This window comes from Branchiostoma floridae, chromosome 2, assembly GCF_000003815.2.
Source record: "Branchiostoma floridae strain S238N-H82 chromosome 2, Bfl_VNyyK, whole genome shotgun sequence".
Lineage (NCBI taxonomy): Eukaryota > Metazoa > Chordata > Leptocardii > Amphioxiformes > Branchiostomatidae > Branchiostoma > Branchiostoma floridae.
The window spans coordinates 33,294,673-33,310,817 of NC_049980.1; the positions used below are offsets into that span (position 1 = coordinate 33,294,673).

The 16,145-nt window shown below is 39.3% G+C and overlaps 1 protein-coding gene across 3 annotated transcripts in view; it reads left to right on the top strand.

Moving 5' to 3' along the window:
* Positions 1-16,145, top strand: part of LOC118406597 (heterogeneous nuclear ribonucleoprotein K-like) — a 50,257-nt gene that overhangs the window by 12,730 nt on the left and 21,382 nt on the right. For all 3 annotated transcript variants that reach the window (XM_035806754.1, XM_035806764.1, XM_035806772.1), the window contains exon 2: positions 10,781-10,968. In XM_035806754.1, the coding sequence (XP_035662647.1) occupies positions 10,941-10,968 (28 nt within the window). In that variant the 5' untranslated portion in view covers positions 10,781-10,940. The remainder of the gene's footprint in view (positions 1-10,780; positions 10,969-16,145) is intronic.

A 16,145-nucleotide genomic window follows, 5' to 3' on the forward strand; every position in this document is an offset into this window, starting at 1 on the left:
ATAAAAATAAAGTATCCAGAAGTAAAGATTTATTCGTCTTCATTTCTTTTTTTTTACATCATATGGCTAGTTTACAGCGCAGTTTCTGAAGATGATGTTAGAAATTTGACGACTGAAGCACACGTGAGATGACAAGCGAATCCCGATCCTACCAACCAATTACTTCTAATTGCCGCAAAAGAAACTGTCGTATCAACGCTACCTCGTGCGCTTTGTTCCACATGAAAGTTTCGCCGATCTGAAATATCATCTGCCGACATGATGATATGATGGGCAAAATTTCAACACCATTAGTGATAATTGCTGGGGAGGCAAAACTGTGGGTGTGGCACTGGGCAGGTGATGGGAACTACATGGTTAATCATGAGACGTATCTGTATCTATATAGCCGGTATAACCGCCCTTCGGCGTAACACACCAGCTTCTGTATCTGTATCTATATAGCCAGTATAACCGCCCTTCGGCGTAACACACCAGCTTCTGTATCTGTATCTATATAGCCAGTATAACCGCCCTTCGGCGTAACACACCAGCTTCTGTATCTGTATCTATATAGCCAGTATAACCGCCCTTCGGCGTAACACACCAGCTTCTGTATCTGTATCTATATAGCCAGTATAACCGCCCTTCGGCGTAACACACCAGCTTCTGTATCTGTATCTATATAGCCAGTATAACCGCCCTTCGGCGTAACACACCAGCTTCTGTATCTGTATCTATATAGCCAGTATAACCGCCCTTCGGCGTAACACACCAGCTTCTGTATCTGTATCTATATAGCCAGTATAACCGCCCTTCGGCGTAACATACCAGCTTCTGTATCTGTATCTATATAGCCAGTATAACCGCCCTTCGGCGTAACATACCAGCTTCGCAAGCACGCGGCGCGGCAGCAGCTGGTTATATTACACTGAACGACCCGTCACACCTAACTTTTGCACATCTATCTGCAAGCTTTCTTTAAAACTGTCCAAAGAAGATGCCCCTACTGTGCTTGGTGATAACGAATTCCACTCTTCGATAGTTCTGGGAAAATACGAGTTTTTGAACAAGTCAATCCTAGCTCACTCTGGTACTTGAAGTCATGGCTGTTTCTTGTTCTTTTTTGAGCTGGTATTAGATACTTATCAGTTGGTACATCCACCAGTTTATTGGTCATTTTGTACATCATGCAAAGTCTAGACATTTTCCTTCTGTATGATCTTCGTTACTGTCCTATACTGACTGTAGTTGCACTTTTGTTGGTTTGTTTGTTTTACGAGGAGTAAACATTTTGTCTAATCATCTCTCTTGTTCTACATTGGTAGAATACTGGGTACACTAGTACAGAGTATATACCTGACATTTAAGTGTCAGGAAAAATAACAAATCCTTTGCTGGACTACTTGTTTAAACATGTTGAAGTTAGCTATAGAATTTCAGATTCAACCTCAACCTCTGGAGAGATGCAGTGCCAGTGAGGATTTTAATTAGGTTTTGCAAAATCTAACTTAATTCTAAGTTGTCCCCAAATTTTTCCTGTGCACCATAATTTTTCGGTTGAATTAGGTGTACCTAATTTTCGTTGTGTGGATCTAAATTTTTAGATAGGGTGCACCGGTGCATGTACATATATTCGCCAAAGCGAATTTCGAGCCCGGAAATAGACTGCCATCCAAATTTTATTCATGTTCCATTTTGTCAACAAATCCACTGGAAGGTCTGCTTGGATATTTTCATGAAAGGTGAGGATGACAAAATAACAAATTTCTGATAGTGGTTGTGTCAGGGACCGAATATTTTGTATGCTAATCAGCCTTTTGCTAATCAAGACAATTTTCCCAGCGCTCTCCATATGAAATGGAGTAAATCAAGAGAATATTCCAGCAATTTTTCGAGGAGTGCCTGGGATATGCTCATGAATAGGGCAACACAGCTCTCCTCAGGATTTTATGAATATCACCTAAGGCCACACCAATTTAATTTCTTGGTTCACGGATTTTTTCATGAAAAATATGGAGCGAAAGGGCGAAATAAAAATAAAAATAAAAATTGTAAAATGGTTGGGATAAAGGTAACGGCTAATCCAAAACATAAAGAAAAAAAGTTTTCAGCTTGAAAAAAAGTACAAAAACACTATTATTGTACAGTAACAGCACCTGTACCCACACTTCAAGGAGCTTATAATATAAAGGCTAATTTGCTACACCAGAAAGTTGGTGAATGGTTTCAGTAATGGTGAAAATTTGCTGAATGGTAATTTTTATTTTTATTTTTTTTTCCAAAAAATAGGAGCGAGCGAATCCGTGAACCAAGAAATTAAATTGGTGTGGCCTAAGCTACAGACATATGTAATGCTGGTACACCTTTATCCACGGAGTAACCTATATCCGTTGTATTTTAAGACGTTATTTATTGACATTAAGCTGACGAACGGTGGATTCAAACTGCAATATTTTGAGGAAAATGTAGTCATGTGGATGGGTTACCCCGCAGATAAAGGTGAAATAGCATTAGGTGCACAGAAAACACTTTTGGTCTCAACATAAAATAAAGAAGAATGTCAGCAAAACATTATTGAAAACCCTATTGCCTACCGAGCGGAATCTGATCTGATTTTTAACAACTTTGATACAACAAAGGTTTTATTACATTTTCTGACACTTGATTGTGAAGAATATGCTGTATACTGATGTACAATAATACCCTTTCATATGGAACTCACACAAAATATCTAGGTACACCGGGGCACCCACAATCAACAATCAGGTGCGTAGCTCCTATAATATGTGCACAAAGGTGAATATGCATCCAGTATTATCAATGAAGGGTAAGAAAAATTTTAGATTCAAGCAAGGGACAGAATATTTCGTATGCTAACCAGTAACCAGTGTTTCTAATCATGTCACAAGCTAAATTGCATATTGTCCTTCGCATGTTTACAGCGCTCTCCATATAAAATGAAGCAATCAACAGTTGATTAGAAATTCAAGAAAATATTTCAGGTATTTTTTTTTTCAAGAAAGAGCAGGTGGAATATGCTCATGAATATGACAACACAGCTCTTGTACAATAGCTTCATCGATGGTCAGAAATGTCAGAGAACACCCCCTCCCACACTTGATTTTTTTTTGCTTGTCATCTCAACACTTTTTGCCTCCATGAAAAATGGAGATATAGTTTTCAATATGTCTGTTTGTTTGTTTGTGTTTCCGGATTTTGTTTCTAGTAGAGGCAGGAGTGTAAAAAATGGCTGAAGGTTATGTATGTCTGGTAGTATTGTGTATTACATAATAATTTGTTGACATTTGAGTGTCAGAAACAATAATGAAACCTCTCTGGGATTGCTTGTTCAAAATTTTAAAGCTACCTATAGAATTCGAGTTCAGCACAATTTTCAAAGCTCAAAATTGTATTTAAGTTTTGTTCATAGTCTATTTTATGTGAAAGAAGGTAGCTAATAAATGTAAAAGTAGCCACATAGCTCTTTTTAGGTCATAGATGCATTTGGTTTTTATCCACAGTGTCTATGGCACAGTATTGGATCTGGAAGGTGTAGCCAGTCCCTCTCCATCCACTGTCTTTTATACCTCCCCAACCAAAGTCAGGCACACATTTTTACACCTGGGTGTAGTGAGGAAAATGATGTATAGTGCCTTTCCCAAGGACACAGCAAGGACAAGGATTGTCGGGAAGTGAACCTGTGACCTCTCAATCTTGTGTCCGCTAGGTTAGCCTCTCGACATTTCAACGTCCCATCTTATAGAAGATTAGAGAAGTTTATTTGCAAGTTCGTGCCCGAGGGCTAATTGCAAGTACATGGTATAAACATAGTACATATACAAGTAACAATGAACAATATTCTACTCTAATACTAGTGTTGGCTATTTCAAATAGGTTGGGTTTGACTTCTTTTTTGGAAGCAGAGGGAGACGAATATATGAACCCTTTCCCAAAAATGCATTTGGAGCGCCGTCCGTGGGAGGACACCCCGCCTTTACTCCCGTGTTGCCGCCCGGTAATCCAGAAGGAAATGTGATGTGTGAAGCAAAGCTCAGGATAAGTCCCTGTAAGGCTATCATAGCGAATTGGGAATAGGCTGCTCTTCAGCAGACATTAATAATACATAGCCGTTCTTATCCGGGGAGGGGGATCGGTTGTGACAGCTGCCATATGCTGTGTGGAACCATTGAAGGTGAATTACTCTGCAGGCACGAGCACGGGTGCTTCACTGCAACAAGTGTCTACGGATGATTATGAAGTCATCTTGTTTCTGGGTGACTTTCACTAATCTCCAAGCAGATCCTACGGTAGCAAAGATAGTCCCAAAAACTGGTGCTTCACTGCAACAAGTGTCTGCTGATGATTATGAAGTCATCTTGTTTCTGGGTGACTTTCACTAATCTCCAAGCAGATCCTACGGTAGCAAAGATAGTCCCAAAAACTGGTGCTTCACTGCAACAAGTGTCTGCTGATGATTATGAAGTCATCTTGTTTCTGGGTGACTTTCACTAATCTCCAAGCAGATCCTACGGTAGCAAAGATAGTCCCAAAAACTGGTGCTTCACTTCAACAAGTGTCTGCGTATGATTATGAAGTCATCTTGTTTCTGGGTGACTTTCACTAATCTCCAAGCAGATCCTACGGTAGCAAAGATAGTATCAAAATACTAATACTAGCAGAGGAGTGAAGCCAGCCTAGGAGTGTGTTTCGCTACCGGGGAAGGCGATTGGACACCTTTTGTCTGACTACACTCCTTGGCCAGTTTAGTACTATCTTTTGCCATTGTAGGATCTGGTTGGAGATAAGACTTTCAGATCTCGAGCTATAGATAATTGTATGGGGTTGGAAATACATGTATGTGCTCTTTTGTGCACCTAACATTGGTGCCTAAAATTACCTTTGCCAAGAAGATTATAACTTATATTATGGGGTACATCTGTCTGTGGACAGAATAACTCGAGAAGTCACATTCAATCTTTCTTCACTGGGCGTATGCACTTTTATGCACCTAATGATAATATTGGAGCTGTGCTCCTGGATACCTTCTACAAGAGGGTTCTGGTTTCCATTGCATCTGTCTGTCTGTCTGTGGGCAGAATAACTCGAGAAGTCACATTCAATCTTCCTTCACTGGCGCATGCACTGTATGCACTTTGATGCACTTAAAATTAGACCTGTGCATCTGAATACCTTCGGCAATAAGGTTCTGTCTTCGTGTACGTCCGTCTGTCTGTTTCTGGACAGAATAACTCAAGAAGTCATACGTTTCTTCAATGTCCTTTCCACTTGTCCTGAAAAGCAGGCTGTAGTCTGACTCTGAGTGATGTTACCCTGGTAAAATGAAATGAAATAAATGTTGTATTTCCACACTTAAGTATCTGAGAACCAAGGAAATGAATTGGTGTTGGCTTAGAGACGTCCCCAACAACAGTTTTTCCATGTGGAATATTCCGTCTCACTGTTGCCTGCCTCGTGCCTATTCCATGACATCACCTGTAGAATGTTCCCCCAGCAGGAGCACAAAATGAAATTGAATATGCGGCGGTGTATTGCCATTTCATATTGTAAAAGCAGAGTAATTAGGTGTATTATATGACAGCCCCTCTACAATGTCGGCACCCAATTTTGCTCGTCCTTCGGATTGAATGTCTCATTAAAGTATTATGCGCGAGGGGACCCCTGCGTGCCGGATCGTTGTGCCCGAACAGAGAAGCGATTTCTCCTCCTCATCTGTTTGTCTCAGCTGAGGGAAGCTGCTGAGGTGGGATGGAGGGTGATCAGTGCTGCATCCTTCCAAGGCCGAAGAAAGTTAACGTTGTGTTTCTCACTGGGTTGACTGCCGGATCCGTTCACCTGAGCCAGAAATTTGCTTGCTGGGAGAGAAAAACACCCCATCCACCTGTCCAAAAAAGCATGGTTTTCTCTTGCAACAGAACGTAAAACCATTCTACACCTTTTTCATAGCTCAAATGTCAGATCCACAGAATTGATGGAAATGTTTTTTCGTAAGGCAAAACAATGAGCTCTGAAACAATTTAATGAATCATTGAATGGGACAAAAGAAATATTCAAAGCTGGATACAGGGCTGGGTCATTCGAGTAACCAGAAACACAACATTTTTTCCCTACGCCTAATGGGGTTCTGTAGGGAGGGTTAAAAGGAAGAGTCATCCCTGCACTAGGGAGGAACTCCACTGGGTCATTCCTGCTGCTGGCACCTGCACCTCTGTATCTGCCCTCCGTAGACTGGGTTACACCTGTAGCCTACAATTTGAATGTTGCAGGCAAGAATTGGTGCAAAGTCTTGTGTAAAGCTAGAAATGTAAATGTTGAGATATGATCATTGCATTTGTTATCTCCATAAAAAATAGAGATGTAGTTGGGTGTGTCTGTGTGTTTGTGTTTCTTGATAGATGATATTACGTATGTGGGTAGGGGTTGGAAAGACGGAGGTCAAGGTCAATTTTGGGCCCCCTAGTATGTGACCTTAGTACTGCAGGTTGGTTCCTACTAAACTCTGCCCCTCTGTATCTGCCCTCTGTGGACTGTGTTACTATGTACACCTGTAGCTGGCAATTTGCAGGCAGATGTCTGTTGAATGCTGCAAGCAAAAATTTATTGCAAAGTCTTGTGTAAAGGTAGAATTGTAAATGTTGAAATGTAAACGTTGCTTTTGATATTTTCATGGTTTTGCCTTGACCAAATACAAAATCATTTTATTCATGAGAAGCTCAAATCAGCCTACAGGCCGCTTTCCATTGAGGTCATGAGGGAAGAGTGAAGGGTCAGACAAAGTATATAACAGACGTACAGTATACATCATTTAATGTCCTCATGACACATTGTATGATTATGATCACTGTTTTGGTACTTAAGTATTGCTATAGTCATGAGCTTAAAAAAATGCAAAAACATGCTTTTAGTAGAGTTTTACAGAAATTTTACATGTAAGTCCTTCCAAACATGAATGAATTTATAGTATTCCATTGAACAGAAGGTTCAAAGTTTGTCGTGGTGCATACATTAACATGGTCAGAAATTTGTCTGGCCCTACAGGGACACAATCTTGTATATTGAAAAGCTGTGACCAAGTGAAAAGCAAAAATTAAATAGCAAGCATCATTGCAATGCTGAAACAAGTAGATGATGTTCTCAACAGAAACTTTCGTTGAACTTGAAGCAGGATAAACTTGGTATCTTGTGACATATGCTTTAGGTCATTTCAACTTGATAAGGATCAGAGGACTGATCGAATGCTTGTAGGTAAGCGCTTTATTTTGTGTATAACGGAAGTAAAGTTTAAAATTGCAGCATAAAAATAAAACACTAAGTCTACAAGATAACTACAATTCAAAATGGTTGCCTCTAGGATCTGTCCCTTCGTCCTGGGACAGAAATTTTATTGTTTGAATGAAAAAAATAAAATTACACCTTGTCCATCCAAAAAGTTACTGATTCTTGAACTTCATAACATGAAATTGATGAAGGTTGTATTTGTGTTAGCTTGAAATGACAGATATTAACAGCGAAAATTAACATAACAACATGACGGAAAAAAAGATGAATGCTATATATTATAGACATCCCTGTAGCTTTTCCCCCCACATTTCCCCTTCATTGTACCCATCTTCCAGCACCACCTTTTCACTGAACTAAAACGTAAAAGGACGTCCCGAACTCTTTATTTATCGTCAGCCTGTCCGTGTGGCCTCCTTCATAAATAGACAAGCCGTTCTCCCCTGCGTTGCGTGTGTAGCGATTGTTGAAGGCGGTGGGTGGATGAAGCCTTTGCACGTTAGCCGGTCATATCTTCAGTGGATGTCGTACCACAGACAATCTCACTGCTAAAATATTCATAACTTAATCCGGAAGATTAGTTCTGAAGAATGACAACGCGGATTCCGTGCATATTTCAGGGACAGATGATTCTTAATGTAGCCAAACTATGATAAATATTCTTTTCCCCAAAAATTTGTACTGTTCTATTTTTTTTTTCAAGATCCATAACGCAGCTGCTTCCATGATAATAATAGCCACTAGTGTGCGCTGACTTGAATATATGGATATTCATAGCATCCACACACACCAGGTGATCAAGAAGAAAATTATGCCTTCATGGTTGAGTTTTTACCATGCCTAAAACAACAAAAATACACACAAAGATTTGGGATAATCTCTGTTAATTATTGGTGTCTATCAGACATTGTAGATTGCTGGAAAAATGGTAGAAATTGGCTGAATAAACGAATCATAAGCCCAAAGTATAATGCAAACTCTACTGTTGTCACCTGCATTTTTAATTGTATGGTACATCTTTATTTTCAAATGTGAAAGGAAAATTTCTATTTGTAACTTGTTTTTGTTAACTCCAGTTCTTGTTCCTTGAACAACTGTAATGAGCACCTTGTATTACTGTAAATCTTAACATTTTGTCGATGGGTTGTATTTTTCCAGTGACCTTTCCACTGAAAATTTGTCACCCTGAATATGCATTTCCAATGCTATGTGACAGCCTGTGTTGAATAACTGCTTCAACTAATACATTTTTGAATTGATTGGTATACTTCAAGCTGTAGTAGCCCATAGTGTCATGGCGAGGTGGATAAAAGACCTATGGTGGTATCAGGGAATGCTAACTAAGTTGCAAAAAATGATCATCTTTGAAGACTGAAATTAATAGTAGAGTAAGAGAATAACAAATTACAGTAGTGCCATGCGTTGCAAAACTAGACATGATTTAAATGCAATGCATTATTAGGTTAAGAAGGATGTATGGAGGCTTGTGTAGTTGCAGAAAATATTTCCAAATTGCAGAACAAAATTTCGACATTCTGCAATATTGCAGAACACTGAAAAAAAGAATTTTGTAAAGCCACCCCAAAAGTAACTGCATTTACAGTGCCCCACAACCTGTAGCTGCTCTGGTGGTTTTTTATTACCCCCGAATGTGAAATCCACAGGTGGGCCTTTATAATAAAATGGTACTGATGTGAGGGCTGGGTTCTGTCCTGGTTAGCTAATGTCTGCACAGTATCCACCTATTACTGTAAATGCAGAAACTTTCGTGGTGGTTTAATGTTCGCGGTTTTCAATTTAAAACCACCGAGAACATTTTTCCATGGCAGTAAGAGACTACAGTGCATGGTGCTACCGTGAACTTAAACCCACAGCGAAAAGTCCTTTTTCCCGCTACCGCGAAATTAACTCTCAGAGAAGATGTGAAGTATGGTACTGTATATTTCTAAACTTTTATTTGTGGTTTTATTTTTGCTGTGTCATAAATTTATACCACTTTGAAAATGTGTTTCCAATGTATAACTACTATACTGCAGAATGGTTTCATCCACAAACTTAAAACAGCAAAAACCCACATTTACGTGAATACATTTAAAAATATTGAATAAGCAATGCAGCAAAAACACAAAATATAGTATTATATTTTTTCTTGGGGGGGGGGGCATGATTAGAACTGGATTAATTCTACAGGTACCATACAACGTAAACAATATTAATACTGAATCTGTTTATGGATATTGGGCTGAACTACTTTTTTATGGTTACAGGTTCATGCAAAACTGAATGTTGCTCAAAATTAGTTAAAATAGAGTACAAGTTGCACATTGTACGTGGGTATTTTGAGCATAGGATAGGTATTCAGTCTAACTTTTGGTGTCTTAAATTTTTACTTCCTGTATGATGTGCAAAGATAACAATTAAGTTCCCACATTGTTAACTAGACTCTATGAAACCTAAACAAATGGCAATACTGGACAAAATAGTCACCACCTGTTTTCTCATCCTCACCTTAATGTAGCCCTTCCAAAACAGTGTACACTTTAATGCCCCCCCTGTTGACTTTTACTCGGTGATGTTTAGCGGATGTGGTATGTTATTATTAATGTCAGAACACATAAAACCTGTTGCTGTCGCGTGCTGTTGTTATTAATGTTCACCTGGCTAAAATTATGGGTTCACCTGTGTGTAGTGTAGAGGAAAGGGATGGTCGCGTGACGTTACAGGGATGTTGATTAGAAATTGTTGTTGCAGAAATTCTTGCATGAGAAAGGCCTGCGTCCTGTGTTTGTGTGTGTCTGTGGAGCGATCCATGTATAGCTAGGACTGGTATGAATGGTTGGAAAAGCCTTGTAAGTATTAGCAGGTTGGAATGACTTGTGCATAATATGCACTTTTATTCACAGAAAATTAGTCCTATACACATAGATATTTGTATAGGGTTTCATGCGTACTACGATAATTGTTCACTAGTGTGGAGCATATTATTGACATAAGTATGATAATAGAAAATTTTTGTGTTTGCTGTAGAATTTCATAGCCGAGCTCTGTACTACTGTAGAGAGGCAGTAAGTTTTGCAATCAGGTGTTGATTCTTTCTTCTCCTATATTTAATAGGCACCCAAATTTTTGTGTGCTAAATTTTAAAAGTAGGGTGTACCAGCAGTATACTTCTTCCAGGTATTCCTGCATTATGATATTCCCCAAACCGAATGTATATAGGTAACCCTGTGCAAGTTTTACCTGTTGCACACCTTTGTTTACCTGTCCCACCTGGCGGCAGGTAACCCAGCCCGGCCAGGTACACCGCCCCTGCCCGTCTATAATTACCAGGGGCACTCATGCCTGTCCAATTCTCATAACTGTTTGTGTGTGGTAGTGGGGGGAGATTTGCATGTGTAATTAGAAATGAATAGTGAGCGCGCGTGCAAGGTGCCCCCGTGCTATTGTTTGGGCCTGCGCGTCATTTGCAATGCTAATGCTGCCAAACGTCGTGTTCCCATAGGCTACTCCCGACGGCTGCCGGGCCCTGTAAAGACCCGAGTTGATTGGCAGGCTGCGTATAAAGCAGAGGCAGACGGGGTCCAGTTAGATCAGCGGACGGACGGACGTCCAGCGGACCAGAAAACACTCGCACAGACCGACCGACCGACCGGTAGACAGATATGGAGTCTGAACCTATCAACAGCGATGGTGAGTACGAACAGAACGTCGCTTTGTCTTTCCCGTTGTGTTCTATTCCGCACCGTCCACAGAAAAGCGGAAATCCTACCTGCACCATGCTGTGCAGTCTTCAGCCATGTGTGGGGGTGTAGATGCTTCACATGTACATTCTCTCTCTGTGTTCTGGTGTAGAGGGATATTTACGGCACGACAAAATGGGAGGCGGTTTTACCTGGGTGTTTTCGGAACGTGCACGTTTTTTAGCGGACATGTTTGTCCGTCCGTCTCCGTCGTGTTTGATGTACCATTTGAGCCCGGCTGGCCTGAGAGTGCCTGGCGCATTAGCAGGATGTTGAAACAGCAAAATGCATTTGCCTCTTCAATTTGGTAGGTCCATGCCATCTGGGCCCCTCCGCATGATATTTCAGCCAGTCAGAATACATACCGATCACTGTAGCTCATGTTTTCCAAATGGAAAGCAAGGATGATGCACTAAAAGATTGCCAGAAAAGATGTGTTTGAAGGCTGTCTTTTAAAACTGGTGGTGTATCAGCTACAGAGAAATGTGTATCTAAAAAGGTTTTAAATTCCTAGCAACAGGCAGTTAGCGTTGTAATTGCAGAATACTCTTTTTCTCTGCTCTGCTGTTTGATATATTGAGATATTGAGGAGGCACCGTGTGCTTTTGACCTTTTAGAAGACTGTAGCGTTGCGTGGTGTTGTGTACATAACACGGACCAGGATGGTTCAGCCCTTATCAACTGTTGATGGGTCTATGATTATGACAAGGTGGAAAGAGTGGCCATTTTTGTGGAATATTTTTTCCCTGCTAGTTCTATGCCATAAAGGTAGAGAGAGAAAAAAAACATGTACGAGTGGATAGCATTTGTATCTTCTGAAAATTTTTCCACAAAGAATGTGGGGGAAAGTCCCCAGGAAAAGCACCAAAAGGAAAGAGATGGTTCAGTTCAAATCAACTGTTGATAGGTATATGACAAGGTGGAAAGAAAAGCCATGTTACCTACACGTTTCATGCCATAATGGTGGAGGGAAAAAAACATGACTTGTATCTTCTGAAATTTTTTCCACGAAAAATGTGGGGAACGTACGTCCCCTGGAAAAAAACACAGGTGTGTACCACAGGTGTGTTCAGGTGGTGGAACAACAGGTGGAAAGAGAAGCCATGTTACCTGCTAGTACCATGACAAAATGGTGCATTTGCATCCTCTGAAAATTTTTCCAAGAAAAATGTGGGAGAGTTCCCAGAAAAAAAAAATCCAGGTGTGTACTACAGGTGTGTTCAGGTGGGGAAACAACAGGTGGAAAGAGAAGCCATATTTTCTGCTAGTTCCTTGCCATAATGGTGAATTTGCATCCTCTGAAAATTTTTCCAAGAAAAATATAGGGAGAGTCCCCAGAAAAAAAAATCCAGGTGTGTACTACAGGTGTGTTCAGGTGGGGAAACAACAGGTGCCCCGGCAGGTGACTCGAGCAGGGACACAGGTCTCCTCCCATCGCCCCAGCGCACATGCACCGGGCATGTGTCGGCGATGCCTATGTTAATTTCTGTCACAGTAATTGGTCTGGGGCAGGGGTGAAAAGGTAAAAAAAAACACCTGTTGTACAGAAACAGCTCCTTTTTTAACGAGAATTCTTCAAGCCCTTTGTCTTTATAAGTGACCATTTAGGTCCAAAAAAATCTGACTTTTGTGAGAAAAAAAACAACTGAATATGGCTATGAGGATTTTGTTCTGGTTTCTGATATTCAAGCATGGTATTTCAAGCCCATGAATGATTGAAACATGTCCAGAATTCTAGAAAAATTTGATCCCTATAATGCTTCCCACTCTATGACTGTAAAAGATAACAGAAAAAATCTCTTTGTCCCTGGTATGGTCTTTGGCTGAGTGTTGGACCAAACATGCCTTCTGTCCAACTGAACTTTTGTCATATATGCCTGGGTCTTCTGCTTTAAAACCTGAAGAATTGAAAAACTCTGTAAAATTTTCATTTTCTCTACTGCATATTCATGACAAAGCAAATAAGCATTTCCAATATATGACTACTGTACTAAAAAATTGCTTCAACCACGGATTTAAAACACTGCAAGAAACTTCTTTTCCTCCCACTGCGATATAAAACCTAAAGTAGATGTAAAAACCGAAAGTAAAACAATCTACCTTCTTGGCACCCATGGATTGCGACCACCTGTTGGGTGTGGTGCCTAATTTGAGTCATGTTTAAAAGCATGTAATAACGCATCCTGTATGTCAGCAAAGGCAGCCATGCTCGCCATGGATTAGACTGCTGGTTGTCTATATATAACTGCAATCGTGGGGACCTGTTGCATTCTCCTGATTCTGTTTCTGCAGTTAGATATCGGAGAAACAATTACTGTTCAAAAGCATATGAAAATATGCTTTTCGCTTAGTTTTGGATGAAAGGTATTGGAGGTATTGTAGATTATACAGTCAGCTTCCTCGGTTTTTGTATTCACTTGATTCTGTTTGTGCATGATTAGATATTGGAGAAACAATTGATGTTCAAAACCATATGAAAAGATGTTTTTCGCTTAATACAAGGTATTAGAGGTATTGTAGATTGTACAATCGGTTTCCTATGTTTTTGCATTCTCTTGTTTCTGTTTGTTTAGTTAGATATCGGAAAAACAATTTACTGTTCAAAAACATTTTGGATTCAAGGTATTAGAGGTCCTGTAGATGTTTTTTTGCCTAGTTTTTGTTGCAAGGTATTAGAGGTGTTGTAGATTGTAGAGTCAGTTTCTTCAGTTTTTTTTATTCTCTTGATTCTGTTTGTACAGAATTAGATATTGGGGAAACAGTTACTGTTCAAAAACATAAGAAAAAAAAAGATGTTTTCGAGACAGATAAGTTCTTGGATGCATTTTCGGTATTACAAGTATTGTATGGTGCACAATCAACTTCCACGGTTGTATTTATCTTAGAATTCGTTGCGAATTTGTTAGTTCAAAGACAAGGGAAGAATAGGTCTGGCTTTTGTTTCAGAGAAAGTTACTGCTCAAAAAGATACCCAAACAAGATGTTTGTTGGGAGTGACAAGTTTTTGTTTTTTTAATTTTGCATGGTAGTAGAGGTAGCAACCATCAATTCACCCAGATAGAAATGTCTCATAGTCTAGCATTGTTTATGATGAATGCAATATGGGCAGAAGATGTAATGTTCATTCGTGTGATGGGGCTGACCGAAAATTGCTCCGAAATGTCCTGGGCTATTGTTACCTGATCACCGGTTGATAGAGACACAAAACATGGCCGGGGTAATTGATATTGTCAGTGGCATATGGCACCGGTCCATTGGGCATAATGGTATTGTATTAGATATTGTGTAGGTCCCCCGTTGGGGCGTATTCCTTCATCTTGCCTAATGCAGGGGTGCCCTCCCAATTCAATGCGATGTATTATAGCCATAGAATTGGCAAGATTGAGACATTACCGGATAACGTATTGCCTCGCCCTTTCTTCTATTGGGGTTTAGTCTTATACTTTTGAAGGCAAATTTGTCATTGAAATCAAACAGAGAACTCTTTGTTAAAGCATCTGTTTTGTTTCATCAAAGTTGACAAGTTCTTTCCTTTCATGCGTTTTGAGTGTATTTGAGTTGAAGCCTCGCATGTGAAGGATGAAACTTCAGTTTCTCAAGCCAGTTCAGGCAAATTTACCATTCAAATGGAACAAAGGGGTCTATATTGTTTATATGTCACAAAGCCCACTTATCATTGATAGAAATGTGGGACTATCAAATTGCCACTGCCTCCAAAGAAGAAGTCAAACCTCTTCAGTAGAAATATCAGACAAATGTACAGAAGACACTTTTTTGTATTCATGTTAATGTATCTGTGTGGCAAGTATCCCTTGGGCTTGAGTTTCAAAATAAAGATACAATATATACAATTTTTTTAAATCTAAATAATTTGTTTGGTATCATCAAATTCACACTAAAACTCTGCTTTCACATCTGTCCAGTATATTTGAGTTGTAGCCCCTGCAGTAATGTACAAAGAAACATTGAATAGGTCTTTGGACAAGACAATTCTACCTTTTTTATGTTCATGTATCCATTTGTCCTATGAGTTTGCAAAAAAAGAGACTCAGCTTATATCTTTTTTTCAATCTAAAGAACTTGTTTTGTATCATCAAATTTTACAGTAAAAACTCTCCTTTTTCGTCCGTTCAGACATTTGAGTTGTAGCCCCGCGTTTCTGTGGGCGAACAGAATAAGACTTCTCCTTCGCTTTAACATATTTTTTCAATCTAAAGGATTTTGTTGATATCATCAAATTTTACACTAAAATTAGTAAAAACTCTCCTTTCTTGTCCGTCCAGTACATTTGAGTTGTAGCCCGGCGTTTCTGTGAATGAACAGAATGAGACTTCTCTGTCACTTATGATATATTTTTTCATCAATCTAAAGGATTTTTTTCATATTATCAAATTTTACAACCAAAACTCTCTTTTTCTCGTCCATCCGGTATATTTGAGTTGTAGCCCCGCGTTGCAGAGAGTGAACAGAATAAGACTTCTCTGTCGCTTATAACATTTTTCAATCTTAAGTATTTTTTTAATATCATGAAATTTTACAGTAAATCTCTCCTTTCCCGTCCGTTCAGTATATTTGAATTGTAGCCCCTCCAGTAATAAAGACTATAGACAAGACAATTCTACTTTTTTCATTTTCTTGTATCTGTTTGTCCTGTTGGGCAAGACTCAGCTTATATATGTTTTTAGTCTAAAATAAATTTTTGTATCATCAAATTTTACAGTAAAATCTCTCCCTTCTTGTCCGACCGGTATATTTGAGTCATAGCCCCACATTGCTGTGAGTGAACAGAATGAGACTTCCCTATCGCTTACAATATATTTTTTCAATCTAGAGAATTTGTTTTGTATCATCAAATTTTACAATAAAAACTGTCCTTACTCACCTGTCCAGTAATATTTGAGTTGTATCCCCGCGTTTCTGTGAGTGAACAGAATAAGACTTCTCTGTCGCTTATAACATTTTTTCAATCTAAAGGATTTTGTTTAATATTATCAAATTTTACAACCTAAACTCTCTTTTTTGTCGGTCCGGTATGTCTGAGTTGTAGCCCCACGTTTCTGTGAGTGAACAGAATAAGACTTCTCCATTGCTTATAATATATTTTTTTAATCTAAAGGATTTTTTTTT